This window comes from Antedon mediterranea, chromosome 6 (assembly GCF_964355755.1).
Source record: "Antedon mediterranea chromosome 6, ecAntMedi1.1, whole genome shotgun sequence".
Taxonomy (NCBI): Eukaryota; Metazoa; Echinodermata; class Crinoidea; order Comatulida; family Antedonidae; genus Antedon; species Antedon mediterranea.
In genome coordinates, this window is record NC_092675.1 from 30,313,135 (window position 1) to 30,328,533 (window position 15,399).

The following is a 15,399-nucleotide window of genomic DNA, read 5'->3' on the forward strand; positions in this document are numbered from 1 at the left end:
CAATAATACGAGGATGCTTCGCATTTTCCTATCTCCTCCTACGATAATTGTTTTTAATGGCTGAAAACCGGTTGAACAGCTCGAGTATAGCATCATAATGTTGAAGACAGGCCGATTTTCTTTAAAAAATACTATTTTGATAGATTTAATATACGTTTATACAAATGTATTGATTTGCGATGAATGGAACATTCCAATCTCTGTTCCACAAGTGTCTATTCCCTCAGGCGTCGTAAAGGCAAGTACAGGTACTGTATACTCATAACAGAAATTTGATCCATTTTTTTTTTCAATCTGTGCTGCAGAGGTTGGATATAAATTTTGTTTAAATGGATAATGAGCTAGCGTTTTCACTCGCCGTATATTATGTACACATCTTTATTATTGCAGTTAAACCACCCACATCATCACCCTTCCCTCACTGGCATGAGTAGCGTAGTAAAACCAGTAGAGGATAGGCCTACGGTACATCACATGCCCTAAACGCAGAACAACTTTGGTGGGTAGGGGGTGGGTAGGGTAGGAACCAACTTAGAATTTGCTCTAAGAAACAATGTAAAACCATTAGGCCTACTAATTAAGTTGAGTTAGATAATTTAATATTTATTGACGATTAAATCGAATTTATGATTTTCCCCGAATAGAGGTGGTTTTCACAAATTGTTTTACATTATATAAACATATATACGTCGTAGTGATGTATCATTACATGTGCTGTACTATTTCAATCGACTATGACGGTGATAGTTTCAACAAAGTATTAAATCGCAATGTTTTACTGTGTTTAGTGGTATATTATTTGTAAAACATGAAAACAATTAATATTTCGTTAATAAATGCAGGGTAAAGAATATATTTAAAAATTGTTCCTCTTTGCACCCATCCTCTTCCCCATCCCTCAACCCAAATGTTACATACAAAACACAATTTAAGTTTGTTTAAATTTGACTTAAACAATTGGTCTCATTTTGTGACAAGTTTCTCTTTCGGAAGTAATTCCCAGGGTACTAATTTTACAGTACATAAATCACAGTGTCTATTTATTCGTTCCTGTAAACGACATGTATTATTGTCCTGCGGTACGCACATTTGAAATTGCCAGTTTTTTTAACGCTGAAATTATTATGTATTCGAGAACCATCTGTGGGCACGACCTAGATGGTACGCGAGCGAAGCGAGCGTACCATCTAGTTAACAATAATTTTTACAGCAAAAAATATCACAGTAATAATAATAATAAAAATTTGTAATGCCCCAATTCCAGCAATAAGTGATCAAAGGCTGAGAGAGCTCAATTTGAAAGAAAAAGATGAGTTTTCAAGGCAGATTTAAAAAGAGGTTAATATAAACAATATACCTTATACTTTATGACCTGTCTTTTGTTTATATTTTGCTTAAATTAGGGTGTGGGGGATTGTATTCGACCATGTGATTTAATATACTTGCTATGTATATCATACAAGTTACATTCCACCATTATGATGTCAATCTCAATTTTGATACATTAATTACTTACCAAAGAGGAACATTGATTGTCTTGGATTTTTTGATATTTTCTCACTGCCATTGTCAACTTATCTCTGATGTTAAGCATCCACACAATAGTACAAATATCTCGGAAGCATTGTAGTAGTAACTTAGTAGATCTCCCACCAGAATTCACAAGCACTTCTTTCAAATCAACTTGACATGCTGTGTAAGAGGCTAGCATTGCAGGGAAGTCAAAGGTCGTGTTTAGATTCTGATCAATCTAAGACAAAAAAGGGAAACAAAATCAAATATAACTGTATAACTGTACATACAGAGAGATATGCATTTTACAATTAATGGTAAGTATCTAAAATGATACAAAATAGAAGTTACCAACAGTCATAACTATTTGGATAAATGCTAACTGAAATCTTGCTAATCTCAAGAAAAACTCAAACAAGGTACTTATGATTTTAAGACCATATAAGGCAACTAGTATAAAAATGTCAATAAAATGTTGTTAAACTTCATCCACTTTCAAGTCAAAGTTCTACATTTACTTGTGTATCAAGTTCAGTAATTTTGAAAGTAAACTTTCATTTTAATGTTATTATAGATGACAGAAAAGCAGACAAAATCAACCTTTAATGTCATAGACCTTGTCATGTATCAAGAAAGAACCAACGTGATAAACGCCAATAAGATGAATATTGGCACAAATACCTCTATGGATTTGGAAAAGTGAAACTTTTGTGTTTGAATAAGTTTTAAAATGGCAGCTAAAACATGAATATCAACCTTGGGTGTCAACTTAATGTTTTCAACACCAATGTCCACTCCTTAAACAACTTCCTGAGTAAGTCTCATGATAGAATAATATTATGACTATTTTACGTTTAAGTATCTCTATTAATTGTAGTGAAACCTTTGAGAATATTAAATGCGGTAAATGTAATCTGTGATACTAGCATGATTTTAAGTGTTTCCTGTTGGGAGGGGCAGACTATATTCATGTGTCAGGTAAATACTCGTGAAAAATGAAACAAACTTCAACTTAAGTATATCTTGTATTTTTCTATGGATTCTAAAAGTAAAACCCAATAAGTTTCACACATTTTATTTACACATTTAACCATTAGGATGTGAACTATTAGAACCTATAAGACAGATAGGGTAGGCATCCAAGAAGGAGATCCATACACAAGTGTTTGAATTGTGCAGGCCTATTTCAGAATTGAGCCAGGGAAGAGTTAAATTAAATGTAAGTTTTAACTCTTCCCTGATTGAGCTAAATTTATATATAGATAAAGGACAAGGGACAATAGAGACAATATAAAGGACAAGGGACAATAGAGACAATTGACCAATTAGAAATAGAATTAGAAGCATCAACCATTCAGATGGCATGAATTTGGTAAATCTAATTTCTATTATTACCAGTAATTACTAATTTAATTAAGTATTTTTAAACTTGTGAATTTTTTAGAAAGATATGCAAAGAAAATACACAAACTTTGTGAACGTCATATCATGAATTAAACTCCAGAACTAAAATACTAGCTTTAATATGAGTTTTATTTAGATACCCCTGACTAACCTAACACTTCTAACAGGAACACAAAATACCCATGGTGAATAAATCTACAAAAACATTTGCGTTAATAATTATTTCAGAGTCTATTTTTGTTGCAATTTTGCAAACTTTCTATATATGTGGTGTTCGGTGGTTTCTGTTTTGCAGAGTCACATCAACTTGGTTAAAAGTGATCTGGAAATTGTAAAATATAACCTAGAGTTCATCTCTGAATTTATTGTTTAGTCTCTGGATCACCTTGGACCAATTTGAACCATGTCAAAAAAAAGCCAGTTATAATACTGTACCAATAGAAGCATCCCTAGAAATTAAACTGACCTCTGTACTTATTAAATGAAATTATAAATCTGTATATCAGCAAGTTCAAATCTCACCAACTTATTGCCTTAGGGTTTACATTGTGGTCAGTCTAATTGTTGCGAAAAAGACATGTGAAGTTGCCATCATACCATTGTACTAAACAGTCCCAACTCCTACTCACATAAATATATATCAAAGTCAAATCAAAGTCAAAGTAAACTTTATTCATCCCATACATTTAAAAAAAATAAAAATAAAAATACAAATAAAATATAAAAATGTATGTAAAAGTTACGGTTATAAAGTTTTGTACCAGGTGGCATATATCGTGTATTGATTTTATTTATAACAATAAAAAAAGAAAAAAAATGAATATTTACAGGCAAATACAGTAACATGGATCACAAAGATAATTTTCATGAAAGTTTAAATGGCAGCACTTACCAGCTTTTCTTGAGCGTTCATAAGTTCTTGTACATACCAACGTGCACATGGCATAGTGCAGTTGGATGAACTTAGAACTAGTAGGATGAGTTGGATGATATCTGAAGTCTCACGTCGTAACTCATACTCCTCCTGCACCTCCTCACAATAAGTCACCTGCAAGAACAAATGTTATTGCTTATTGCTTATTTTTCAATGGTTGAATGCAACTCTCAAAATAGCAGAGACTTTTGCAAATTGCAAAACCAGAATTGTTATTTTAGAAAACTAGACCAACCAAAGATTTTACATTAAAATATAATGAAAAAAAGTTTTGGATACATTAGGAAAACATTATGTGACAAATAGATAAAACCTGGTCTACGCAAATTGACAAAAAAAGTGTTATGTGCCCAAATATGGTAATGATATGACATCATCGTGGGCATATATGGGCATTTTTTTGTCAACTTTATGTTGAGTCACATAAAGTTTCATAGTGTAGACATAGCTAAGAAACAGAGTTTTGTGATCTTTTTTGTGACAAGTTAATATTATATATAGTATGCATCTATTAAATTGCAAAAAACACAAATAAATAGAAAACCAAAAGTTAGCCTTTTTGATGAAAATGAGCACATGTCAAGATTGAAATAAACTAAAATTGAACACGAATATCAGCTGTTGTCTCCTTATCTTTACATCTAAATGTGTCTGTTTATAATTCAAGATTAAAGGTCAGATATGAAGTTCAAATTTCATAGTTTTTTCATACTCAAAATATAGTTTTTTTTGTATTCTATGCTGGAAATGTTATATCCAGTTTGTTCTTAGGTGGGACTACTCAATCTTGAGAATACAATATAGTCTGAAACCATTTCTCTAGACAAACTTTTTCTAGATGACCTAAAGTCTGTTTATTTTTTTTACCTCAATTCCAAGTGATGGCTGAGGGCAGAAATAAGGTGGTGCCGGTAGATAGAAATCATCAGGTACCAAACGATCAAACTTAGCAACCATTTCTAGGCACTTTTTCATGAGTTGACAAAGAAGCCATGGAGTGACATCAAGCTTTGCTACGGTGGCAGCAGTCAGAATCTCTTTTATGCTTCTTGATAACTGCTCATGTAATGCTTTGTCGGATTCTGTCAAGGATGCTGAAGTAGTAACAAGAACATTAACTCTGGTTAATTGAGGTTGCGAGACAAGTTTTTAACTTCTAGAAGGGATCCATGATAATAATGACTACCAATTACTATTTTATCTATGTTCACTTTAATATCTATTTTCAATTTTGTATATGTTCATTCATTATTATCTGAATAAATGTTATCTGAATCTGAATCTGAACTCTCGCCACATTGCTTGTATCCATAGGCAAGATACTTTACTTACGTTTGCCTCTCTCCACCCAGGTGTATTAATGGGAACCCGGTTAGATCAAGACACAACTTAGCGCTGATTACTAGCTGCATTATGGGAGTATGTTTCCATATGGACACAACATTAGGCGCTATATTAATCCAGGATATTATTATTATTATTATAAAAGTTGCAGCTGTTTATTAGTTACCATGTTAAAAAATGTACAATGTATATTTTAGACATAATAATAAAATAAAAATAAAAGAAAACCAACAAGAATTCTGTATTTTACTAAAAAGTGGGTTAGAGCAGGGATACTGTAAAGAAATGTTTTAGCTGTCTAAACCTCTGGTTTTTATTGATATGATGACTGTACCGGATTGCAATATGTTGCAATATAGAGAATTTATATAACATTATGATGACACAAGTAAGAGTTAAATCAAAATACCTATAGACAAAGACTTCTTTACTGGCGTGAGCAGGAGCCTCATTGGAGACATTTTGAACTGTGTCTTGTGGTTGTTGGAAGCATTGTGCTGCTGCTGCTGTGGTGCTGTATACTGTGACTGATGGATGATATGCAAGAGGTTGTCCTTTACTATTGACAGTGGGTGAAGCTCTGCTAAAGGAGGCATGTTTTTGTTGCTAAAAAACAAGAAAAATTGTACATAAATGGTTACCCCTATTTTTCTACAGTTTGATCCTTAACATAAACCCAGTTAATATATTATTTTATATATTCTTTACAGTGACAAGCGAGCATCATAAGTTATACTTTATAAAGCTCTGTCTACACTCAAATCTTATGTAACAAAAAAATGTGATGTGCCCATATATGGACATGATGATGTTATAACACTACCATTTTTGGGCATATCACTACCTTAGATGGGCACATCACATTTTTTTTGTCAAGCTAGTTTGAAATTGTAGACAGAACTTAATTAGAAGGGTAAATTTACCTAGGTTATCAGGTTAGCTTTAACGCCTGTAAGCATGTTCTCGTACCCTTGAAAGAGAAACATGGTCTACATGGGATAACCGCAAGGGTTAATAACACTCATTTCAGAAACTGAAATTAGTGTTCCATTTAGGTCACAATATTAATTTTGTAATGTATTATTAATTTGGTAATAAATATAAGATAAGATAAGATAAGATAAGTCTTTATTGTCATGAACACAACCAGGCGAACATGAAATTGGTTTTCCTTTAATGCTTAAAAACACATACAATATATAAAACATTAAAAATATCAATACAATACATTAAAACTATATACAGTAGTAAACAAACTAGCTTTGAAATGTTGAGTCGGAAACATGAATAGAGTTGTGGACAAATAATTTCCGACATTGAGTGGTATTGCACATTAAAGGACGAATTCTACCTCATACATACATTGTTTTGTATTGAAATAATTTATTTTTTCCACCATGATTGAAATCAATCAATGTATTGGAAAAAGAATGTACATCACACAATGAGAGATGTATATTCAATTGAGTACGCTGCAAATATTGCACTGTAAAGCATGGTGTGGGTGGCTTGATTGGTGCAGTTGTAATATTTATCATCAATTAAACAAGAACACTCTAGGGACTATATTTGATTCCCTAAGGAACCCCCAGTGAAGTCTCCAAGGTTATTGCAAGATTTGTACAGTGTTATATACAAAGCAGATGAACAGGTCTTTAGCCAGGCCTACTGTAGCAGAAATTAGGAAAGGAAGCCTGTAACAGGTGGAGAGTCTATGAGATGGCTTAAACGGAACTTAAACCAATGAATGGCCTACAACTCTCTCTGTAAATAATTAAATATCAGGCTATTTAAGTGACAACTCAGCACCCCTCACTGCAATATATATTTTAATACCATGCCGTGCATGCATATACTTAACATAGCATTATATAGTTAAATATTAAAATATCAAATGTACATCCGGTTATTATAAAGCTTTACTACAGTCTATCAGGAACTGAATCATAAAATGGCAAAACTGAACAATTATCGGAAGATACTGAAGAATTTTAAAAACATTAAATTATATTTATTATTGTTTTTAATTCATAAGCATCCAACAAACATGCCAATTACAGGATGGATAAACTATTTTATAGTTTATTGTGCTTATGAGGAACTAAGTTTTATTTGAGGCTTAGGGAGTGGAGTTAAAAGAGTCCTGAGTTATAATCCTGGCACTAGGTCCCTGGACCTTGGCATTGGAAGGCAAGCAAGTTAACCACCAAGCTACAGCTCACACTACATTGTATATTATCACTTACATATTGATATGGAATAAATAATTGTAAAAACTTTGTCTTATTTGAATTAGGCAAGATGTTACTCTCCGTGTAGTATTACACTCACTAAATCGAAAATTAAAACAAGGTTCGTATCCCAGTGTGCTCAGTATGGGCTGGGAGAAGTCTTGTAGACGTTACACTTTATAAAAAGAATATACAGTCAACTCTCCCAATACCGGACACCTTTGGGCCGGCCAAATAAGTCTGGTTTTCCGGAAAGTCTGGTATTCGGAATGTGTTTTTAATGGTAAATATAAATTTGGGACCTTTTGGTCCTCAAAAAAAGTCTGGTATTGGGAGAGTTTCTGGTTTTCAGAGAGTCCGGTATTGGGAGAGTTGACTGTATAACTAAAAAAAATTACCTTTGTTTTGGTAGAGCCTCATAATGTTCTTTAGCAATAACAGCTAGAACCAAACTACTCTTCCAGTCTCCAAGTTGTTTAGCAAACCAAGTAGCCTCTAAGTGAAGACCACAGACCAGAAGTAGTTCCAATGTCAAATTAACTGTCAAAATGTCAGACAAATCTGACTTCCTTATGGCACTAGAGATCTGCTCATGGTACACTGCTATCACCCTTCTACCTGCAAAACATGACCATCAAGCATCCAGAAATTAGTAAAAATTTGTAATTATGATGCTAATTTTTTTGAAAAATATGAATATTTTGAGTATGACAGATAGTAGTGTAAATTTATTTTGGTTTATTTATATTAAATAATTCAAATGTCTGGAAGAAATATTTGGTGTCAGAGGAAAGCACATAAAATATGCTTTCCATTTCTACCAAACTTGTATTGAAAATCTTTAATTATGTGAGGATAATTTTTGGAAAATGTGCATATTAATTTTAGACAAAAATGAGTATAATTTAGTGTAAATTTATTTTGGTTTAAATAATGTTAGCGTTGTAATGAAATATTTGGTATAAAAATAAAAGCCCATAAAATATGCTATCCATTGCTACCCAATATGTATTGAAAATCTTTAATTATGACACTAACTTTTTTGAAAATAACTAAAATGAATATACAGTAAAGTAGTGTAAATTTATTTTGGTTTAATTATGCTATATAATTCTAGAGTTTATTAAAATATGCATATTTTTCTATATAAAAGTGATTCATTTTCAATACATATTAGATAATCTGTATGTACAAGATAGCATATTTTATGGGGTTTGATACCAAATAGAAAAACTAGAATTCAATTTATAATAAACCAAAATATATTTACACTAACTGTATACAATATACTCAATTGTCGTATTCGATTTAGACTTTCACCGTTGAGTACAGTTTTTCCGTTGAGTACTTCTTTAACGGAGTATTTTGAGCGTGGAGATTGTTCTTAACGAAACAGCTTTCGTTGTCAACGTTTTCTATTCGAATGACTTTCTGTTGAGCACAAATTTACAATTCGAATACAAAAAGTACTCAACGAATCTTTACGTTGACAACAAAAGTTCCCAATTGAATACGACAATTGCTGTCAATTTTAGTTAATAAAATATAACAATAGCTTTATAATTAAGGGCTTTCAATACAAGCAATTGGATAGCATATTTGATTGGCTTTCATTTGATATGTCACATCAAAATATTGATTTCATATACAAAATAAACCAAAATAAGGACCTGGCAACTCTATTTTAAAAAATGTTTTTACAGATCAGCACCAGGAGGAAGAGTCAGCCAGGAAGGTGGGGGTAGTGTTAGTTCCGCATGTACACAGCATCCAGCCTACGCCTCTAACTGCGATTGTAAACCTGAATTTGCTCACAAAATCGCTTATCAAAACAATAAAAACAAAAAAGGCCTATATACACTAATCCTTCACAATTTAACTTTTGTTGTAAAGTGGATTGCCTGATCAAAATGAGTTCATAATAACATACGTTCTAGTCTGACGACACCAGTCTTTTTGTAGTGTGCCATTTGTATTTATAAAGAAGTATTTAGAGTTGTGAAAAAAGTTAAGTGGATGGCGCCAGGCATTACAAAACATTCATATCCAATGATAAAAGGAAGGTAGGCCTTTTGTGCTCCAATTCAATCATCAATAATTCGTATTCGTTCATAAGTTATTACATTTTTCACAAAATTAGCATCATAATTACAGATTTTTTTAATACAAGTTAGGTGACAATGGATAGAATATTTTATGGGCTTTCATTTGATACCAAATAGTTCTTCCAACTCAAATCATTTAATATTATATAAATAAACAACAATTACGCTACAAAATATTCATTTTTTGTATAAAAGTAATCAAATTATGCACATTTTCCAAAAATTAGCTTATTTTTATACATAACATAATTGAACATTTTCAATACAAGTTGGGTAGCAGTGGGTGGCATATTGTATATGCTTTCATTTGATACCATACAGTTTGTCCATTGACATTTTAAAGAATAATGTGTTTTTTGTTCATTTTTATTTCAAAGGTCAGTAAAAGCAGTTGCGGTCATTCTTTCGCTAGTTGTTGTTGTATATTCTGAACAATTTGACACCAAAAACAAATCTGTACAAGTGGTTTTGAGATATAAGAACCACACATTTTTAACCTTTGACCTCGATTTTGGGCATATTCACCCCGTATAGCGAATTTGGCACATATCCCTTGTTGTTCGTTGGGTCAAATTATCCTATAACAGTTGAGATATTCTCTCCTAAATTAAATGCATACAAATCTGACACAGGTCCTAGACTAGTAATATAAAGATATTGTTTGGAAGGAAAATTAAAAATAGTTTATTGGAATGCATGCCATTGAATGTTGATTGTTTGCTGATAAAACAGATATTTTGAATTGATTGAAATGTATGCATTTTGTAAATTTATGTAGGCAATATTGTCATGGTATCTTTTGTTACACACGATAGTGATATTGAATTGCTCAATTATGAGCTTGTTCATAAACAGTTTAGATCAATGTCTGTTAATATCATTGAATTGTAATGCACATTCAAGAAAAAACATATAACCCAAATAAATATAATTTTATATTGGACGTTCATGTCATGCTCTAATAGACTTCTAATTTAGCTAGTTAGTCTATAGGCCTTTGTCGTATCATGGGTTCCATTGGAAAGACAGCTTACTTCTACATAATACTATGCCTATTTTGGAGTTTTGTTGCTAAAACACAGTTTTACCCACAACAGAAATTGCAATTACTTTTTGGAACTGAAAACGTTGAGCTAAATTGCAATGTTGAGAAAGAAGGCTATGATATTGTTTGGTATTATGGGGACCATATGCAAAATGCAGAGACTGAAATCAGTTTAAACAAAAATATTATGGAAAAATTCAGCAGTTTATACAAGCTTGAATATTATGACCAGACATGCAATTATCGTCTGGTTATAAAAAAAGTTAGACAATTTGATGCAGGCATATACATTTGCAAACAGATTCAGAAAACTGGAAGAACAGAATCAGATGCTTCATCTGATTTGGTGACAATATATATCGAAGTATATGAATTGCCCGATGATCCAAAGATACTATGCAATATTGATGAACCTGTTTTAGTAGAAGGCAAAACAGTCACGCTAAACTACACAGCCCATATTGGTGACATTCCAAACCCGAGGGTTGAAATATGGATATCGAGTGTCACAGGAGATCATGTAATGAACATATACAACCTTCATGACGTGACTACTGTTACTTCAAAGGTAACACGCAACATGAACAAGTGTCGCTTTGGAGTAGGCCTATCACACCACCTTCTTCAAGATAAGTTGACTTGTGAAACTCCACCACTCACTGTACATTATAAACCACAGTTTCAGTTTATGCTCAATGGAATAGAATATAATATTGGGGATCATTTAAAAATACAGTTAAATGTGATGTCTAACCCACTTCTTATGTTAAACGATGTGTCCGTAACCTGTTGGCGTAACAGCAAATCAGTAATAAGCACAATCTGCAGTGAAGCTGTATTGATTCCCATGGAAAGTCAAGGGATTTATATCTTTTCATATAAACAAGAACTGACAGACTATGACAATGGTATAATGATTCAGTTTGAAGCTAACAATTCTGTTGGTAAAGATACCCATACCATTGAATTACAATGCCTTGATATGCCTACGCCAAATGACAAAAATAAAAATAATATTACTATAGCAATTGTGATTGGATCGATTATTCTGGCTGTCATCTTATGTGTGTCTGTTGTTGAGGTGTTTAAATTTTTGCGGATATAGTGAAATATTTTACAAGGGTGAATTTACTGCTTTAAAGTAATGGTTTTAACTTCATTTTGGTATTTATTTGTTGTAATTATTTGTAAATTTTGTGTATACCCATTTGTACTGTAGGCTTAGTAGTTTTACTTAATAATATTAACAATTATAATGTTAACACAGCCTTGTAGAATAGCACCAAATAATGGTGAAACAAGCTATCATGTTTAAAGAAAGTTATAATATAATAATGCAATGACGACGATGATAATAATAATAAATAACTGTAAATTTAAATACAAAATAAATTTATATGTGACATTTCAAAGAGTAATTATTTTATTATTATTAAGTAGGAGTAAAAACAGTAAGACATTTATCAATGGTGTTTTTCATGCAATTAATGAAGTTTTAAAGTTAAAAAATCTGAAGACAATAGTATAGTTACGGAATTCATGTGTCTCTTTGCCTCACTATTGTTTACCACTAATTCGTTGTATTCAACTGTGTCATCATATTAAGCATATATCCCCTTCTCACCTAATGTGTGTCAACTATTTTTCGAAATAGGAAAAATGCACAAAACAAACTACGGTTTTCTATGTTGTCACTTGACAGCAGTTCGGCTAAACTCCAAGAAACGCCTAACATTAGTGATCATGATGCTAATCGAGAAGTAGTTGTTGATGAACTGCTTTGTTTCATTGTACATAACATGGTCGTGAGTTATCAGTTAAAGCCTCAAGTTCTGATGTGCCCAAATATGGAAGTGACATCTTGTCCAAATTTTTTTACATAAAGTTTGATAGTGCAGACAAGGCTTTATAAACAGAAAACTAATGATCACATTAAAAATGAATTGAGTGGTGTAAAATAATTGAAAACTTCCAAAAGATATACCCCTATTTTGATCACATCCTTTAGGAAATAAGAAAATAACTATTATAAATCCACGCATTGTTTGAAAGGTAATTCAAAATAGTTTATAGATATGAATTACATTAAATTTTGCAATAATTTTGCTACACAATAAAACGGATATTTTGAATGGAAAGATGTCAATGTCTTGATTGATACAAACAGTTGTCATCTCTGGTTATCTTCAACAATCCAAATTTATTATTATTATTGCAACCGGTGATAATTTTAGAATTGGCAAACATACAAACAGTTTCAAGGAGAAGCTACGTTAAATTGTTTATCAAGTTATATTCAGATGAAAATTACATGAAGGCAAATATATTCCTTCTTTAACAAGTTGAATATTTATAAATAATTTGTATACATGTTGGAAGTCATAATCAAATTATGATTTAATGGCTTTCAGTGCGTATAAATAAATACATACTTTAGCAATTTACTTTATCAATACATTTTACTAAAGAGTGAAAAGTAATGTAATGTTTTGGAAATCTTGAAAAAATGTTCTTGTTCCTTTTATTAACAAAGAAATATACTGTATGATGTGGCGCAAACACTAGTTTGTATCCACACACTATGTAAATGTAAATGGGGATAACCTGTGACTTGCAGCCTACTGGGATGAATTGCACACAAGTTTGGACAATACCACAACTTTCTACTCCCCTAAGGGTCCATTCTTGTCGTGTGCTGCCACCAAATGGCGCACAAATAATAATGTGCCAAGGAAATTCAGTGAAAAAAATCATTAAATTTTATTTTCTCAGAGAAAATTGCAAAAAATAAGGTTAAAAAGTGATTGACATAATATTTAAAACAATGAACGAGATATATGGACATGATGATGTCATAACACTACCATATTTGAGCATATCATTACCTCATTTTTTTTGTTAAGCTAGATTGACGGTGAGGTTTATCCACGCAAATTAATATATGAAGATCAGATAGCTATGGCTACATGATTGTTATTATATTTAGAGGTAATTTTCCTACTTTTTTGTACTAAACACACAATGGCTAGCATGCTGCTTCCTTTTCTGGAGCCATTATGCGTCTTACTCACATCGCCACAAGGCATCTAGGCCAGCACTCCCAGCCTGGCATCAGCGGGCAACCATAACGCATCATTACTTATGATTAGGTTATTCATAATATTGATTGATATAATTACTGGTTTCCTTTTCAATTTCATATATTACGCAAAAGTTATGTTAGTGACTTGTATTTTGCCTCAGTAATCAAATTTACCCATGTTGATATAATGTCTAATCAACATTTTAAAAGCTATACATATTTATATCTTAAATCCATAGGCAAAATACTGAAAAAATGACAATGCTGTGGGTATCAGTGGCTGGATCTCAATGGAGATACAACAAAAAAAGCAAAAACGAACGATAAAGTAGAAACAGACAGAAAAGTATAAAATATTAAAATATACACATTCTTCTGTCAATTTTTTTATGACATTTTTCCATTCGATGAAACTTACTTACTTTTATGATGAGGTAGTGAAAATACCTGTAATGTCTAAACCCAATCTTGGAAGTGAGTGTGAATACCAGGCCTACCCAGGCTGTGTACAAATGTATACGTACCTGTAATGTCTTCAACTAAACCCAATCTTGGAAACGGTTGAGGATTGTAAGGAGAGTACACATACAAAGTTTGATTGCAGAAGTACATAGCCATAAAACGTGCAAAATTTGACACTGCGATCTTAGCTGCTGGTTCTAGGACACAGGGTAAGACAGGTGGACTAGTGGAGTCATCAACCTGACAAGAAAACAATATAAATAAATTAAACAAGACTAAACTTTAAAATGTGTAACAAACAAAACATACCAACTATTACATTTACAACAAATTGAAACTTATATTAAACAAGGCCAACAGCCATTAAGTCGCGTGCTACAATGCATAGTGATACCGGACCGACAGACAGACCGACAGACAGACAGACAGAGAGACCGACCGACCGACATAGTGAACTATACTGACCGAAATTACTGAACATGTTTAAAAATGTTGAAATGTTTAAAAACATTTATTTTTTTTTAATTTACACGTGCGTAGCCTGTCACTTTCGACGTGCTCGTATAACGTAATTTCGAGTTGAAAAGTAAGTCAAGAAAACAGAAATCGGGCAAAAAGAGTGCGCAATAACATTTAACGCGCAATGCGCTCGCAAAAATATGCGCACTCATGGCAATTTTGTAAACGCTTAAAATTGCCTGAAATGTACTCTTATTTCATCGAAAATAAATTTTGAAAATGTTAAGCGCGCGTACGCATGCGTTACATGCGCTACGCACGTAATTGTATTGCCATATGATGATTTATGCCCTGAAATTTATGAGTACCAAATTTTATTTAATTGTGATTCATGGTTGTGAAGATATGATTACAAACGTGATTTCGTTAAATCGTGCGTAGACCGCGTAATTTTTTATTGCGCACCGTGAAAACATAACCACATTGATTCCTGGCCATAAGGAATATACTCTGAAAAATTGACCTAGCTAGATTAAACTGATATCAAGATAAGGTCAGAAAGCGATAAAACGCATAGTGATACCGGACCGACAGACAGACAGACCGACAGACAGACCGACAGACCGACAGACAGACCGACCGACCGACATAGTGAACTATAGAGTTGCTTCCACGCGACTAAAAAGTAAGAAAATGCATTCACAAGAATCCATTACACTTTTTTGTGTATTGTTTGGTGCATTATTAAAGCATAACTAAAGAATAATCACGATATTGTTCATTTGTTTAGCCTTTTTTAAACATCTTAATGTCATAATATA

At 32.4% G+C, this 15,399-nt stretch overlaps 2 protein-coding genes across 3 annotated transcripts in view; one reads left to right on the forward strand and one right to left on the reverse strand.

The window, feature by feature from the left end:
• LOC140052379 (uncharacterized) overlaps positions 1–15,399 on the reverse strand; it is a 79,545-nt gene that overhangs the window by 16,185 nt on the left and 47,961 nt on the right. For both annotated transcript variants that reach the window (XM_072097966.1, XM_072097967.1), the window contains exons 12-17: positions 14,182–14,359; positions 7,824–8,043; positions 5,604–5,800; positions 4,718–4,944; positions 3,809–3,964; positions 1,517–1,750 (exon numbers count right to left, since the gene is read on the reverse strand). In XM_072097966.1, coding sequence (XP_071954067.1) covers positions 1,517–1,750; positions 3,809–3,964; positions 4,718–4,944; positions 5,604–5,800; positions 7,824–8,043; positions 14,182–14,359 — 1,212 coding nt within the window. The remainder of the gene's footprint in view (positions 1–1,516; positions 1,751–3,808; positions 3,965–4,717; positions 4,945–5,603; positions 5,801–7,823; positions 8,044–14,181; positions 14,360–15,399) is intronic.
• LOC140052380 (uncharacterized) lies at positions 10,569–13,826 on the forward strand. The gene is made up of 2 exons (XM_072097969.1): positions 10,569–11,739; positions 13,483–13,826. Exon 1 carries the CDS (start codon positions 10,721–10,723, stop codon positions 11,678–11,680), a length of 960 nt encoding a protein of 319 aa, XP_071954070.1. The 5' UTR covers positions 10,569–10,720; the 3' UTR covers positions 11,681–11,739; positions 13,483–13,826.

What these genes read in the sequence shown, in the direction of transcription:
- LOC140052380 (XM_072097969.1), top strand. Translation starts at nt 10,721, where the DNA reads ATGCAAAATGCAGAGACTGAAATCAGTTTAAACAAAAATATTATGGAA.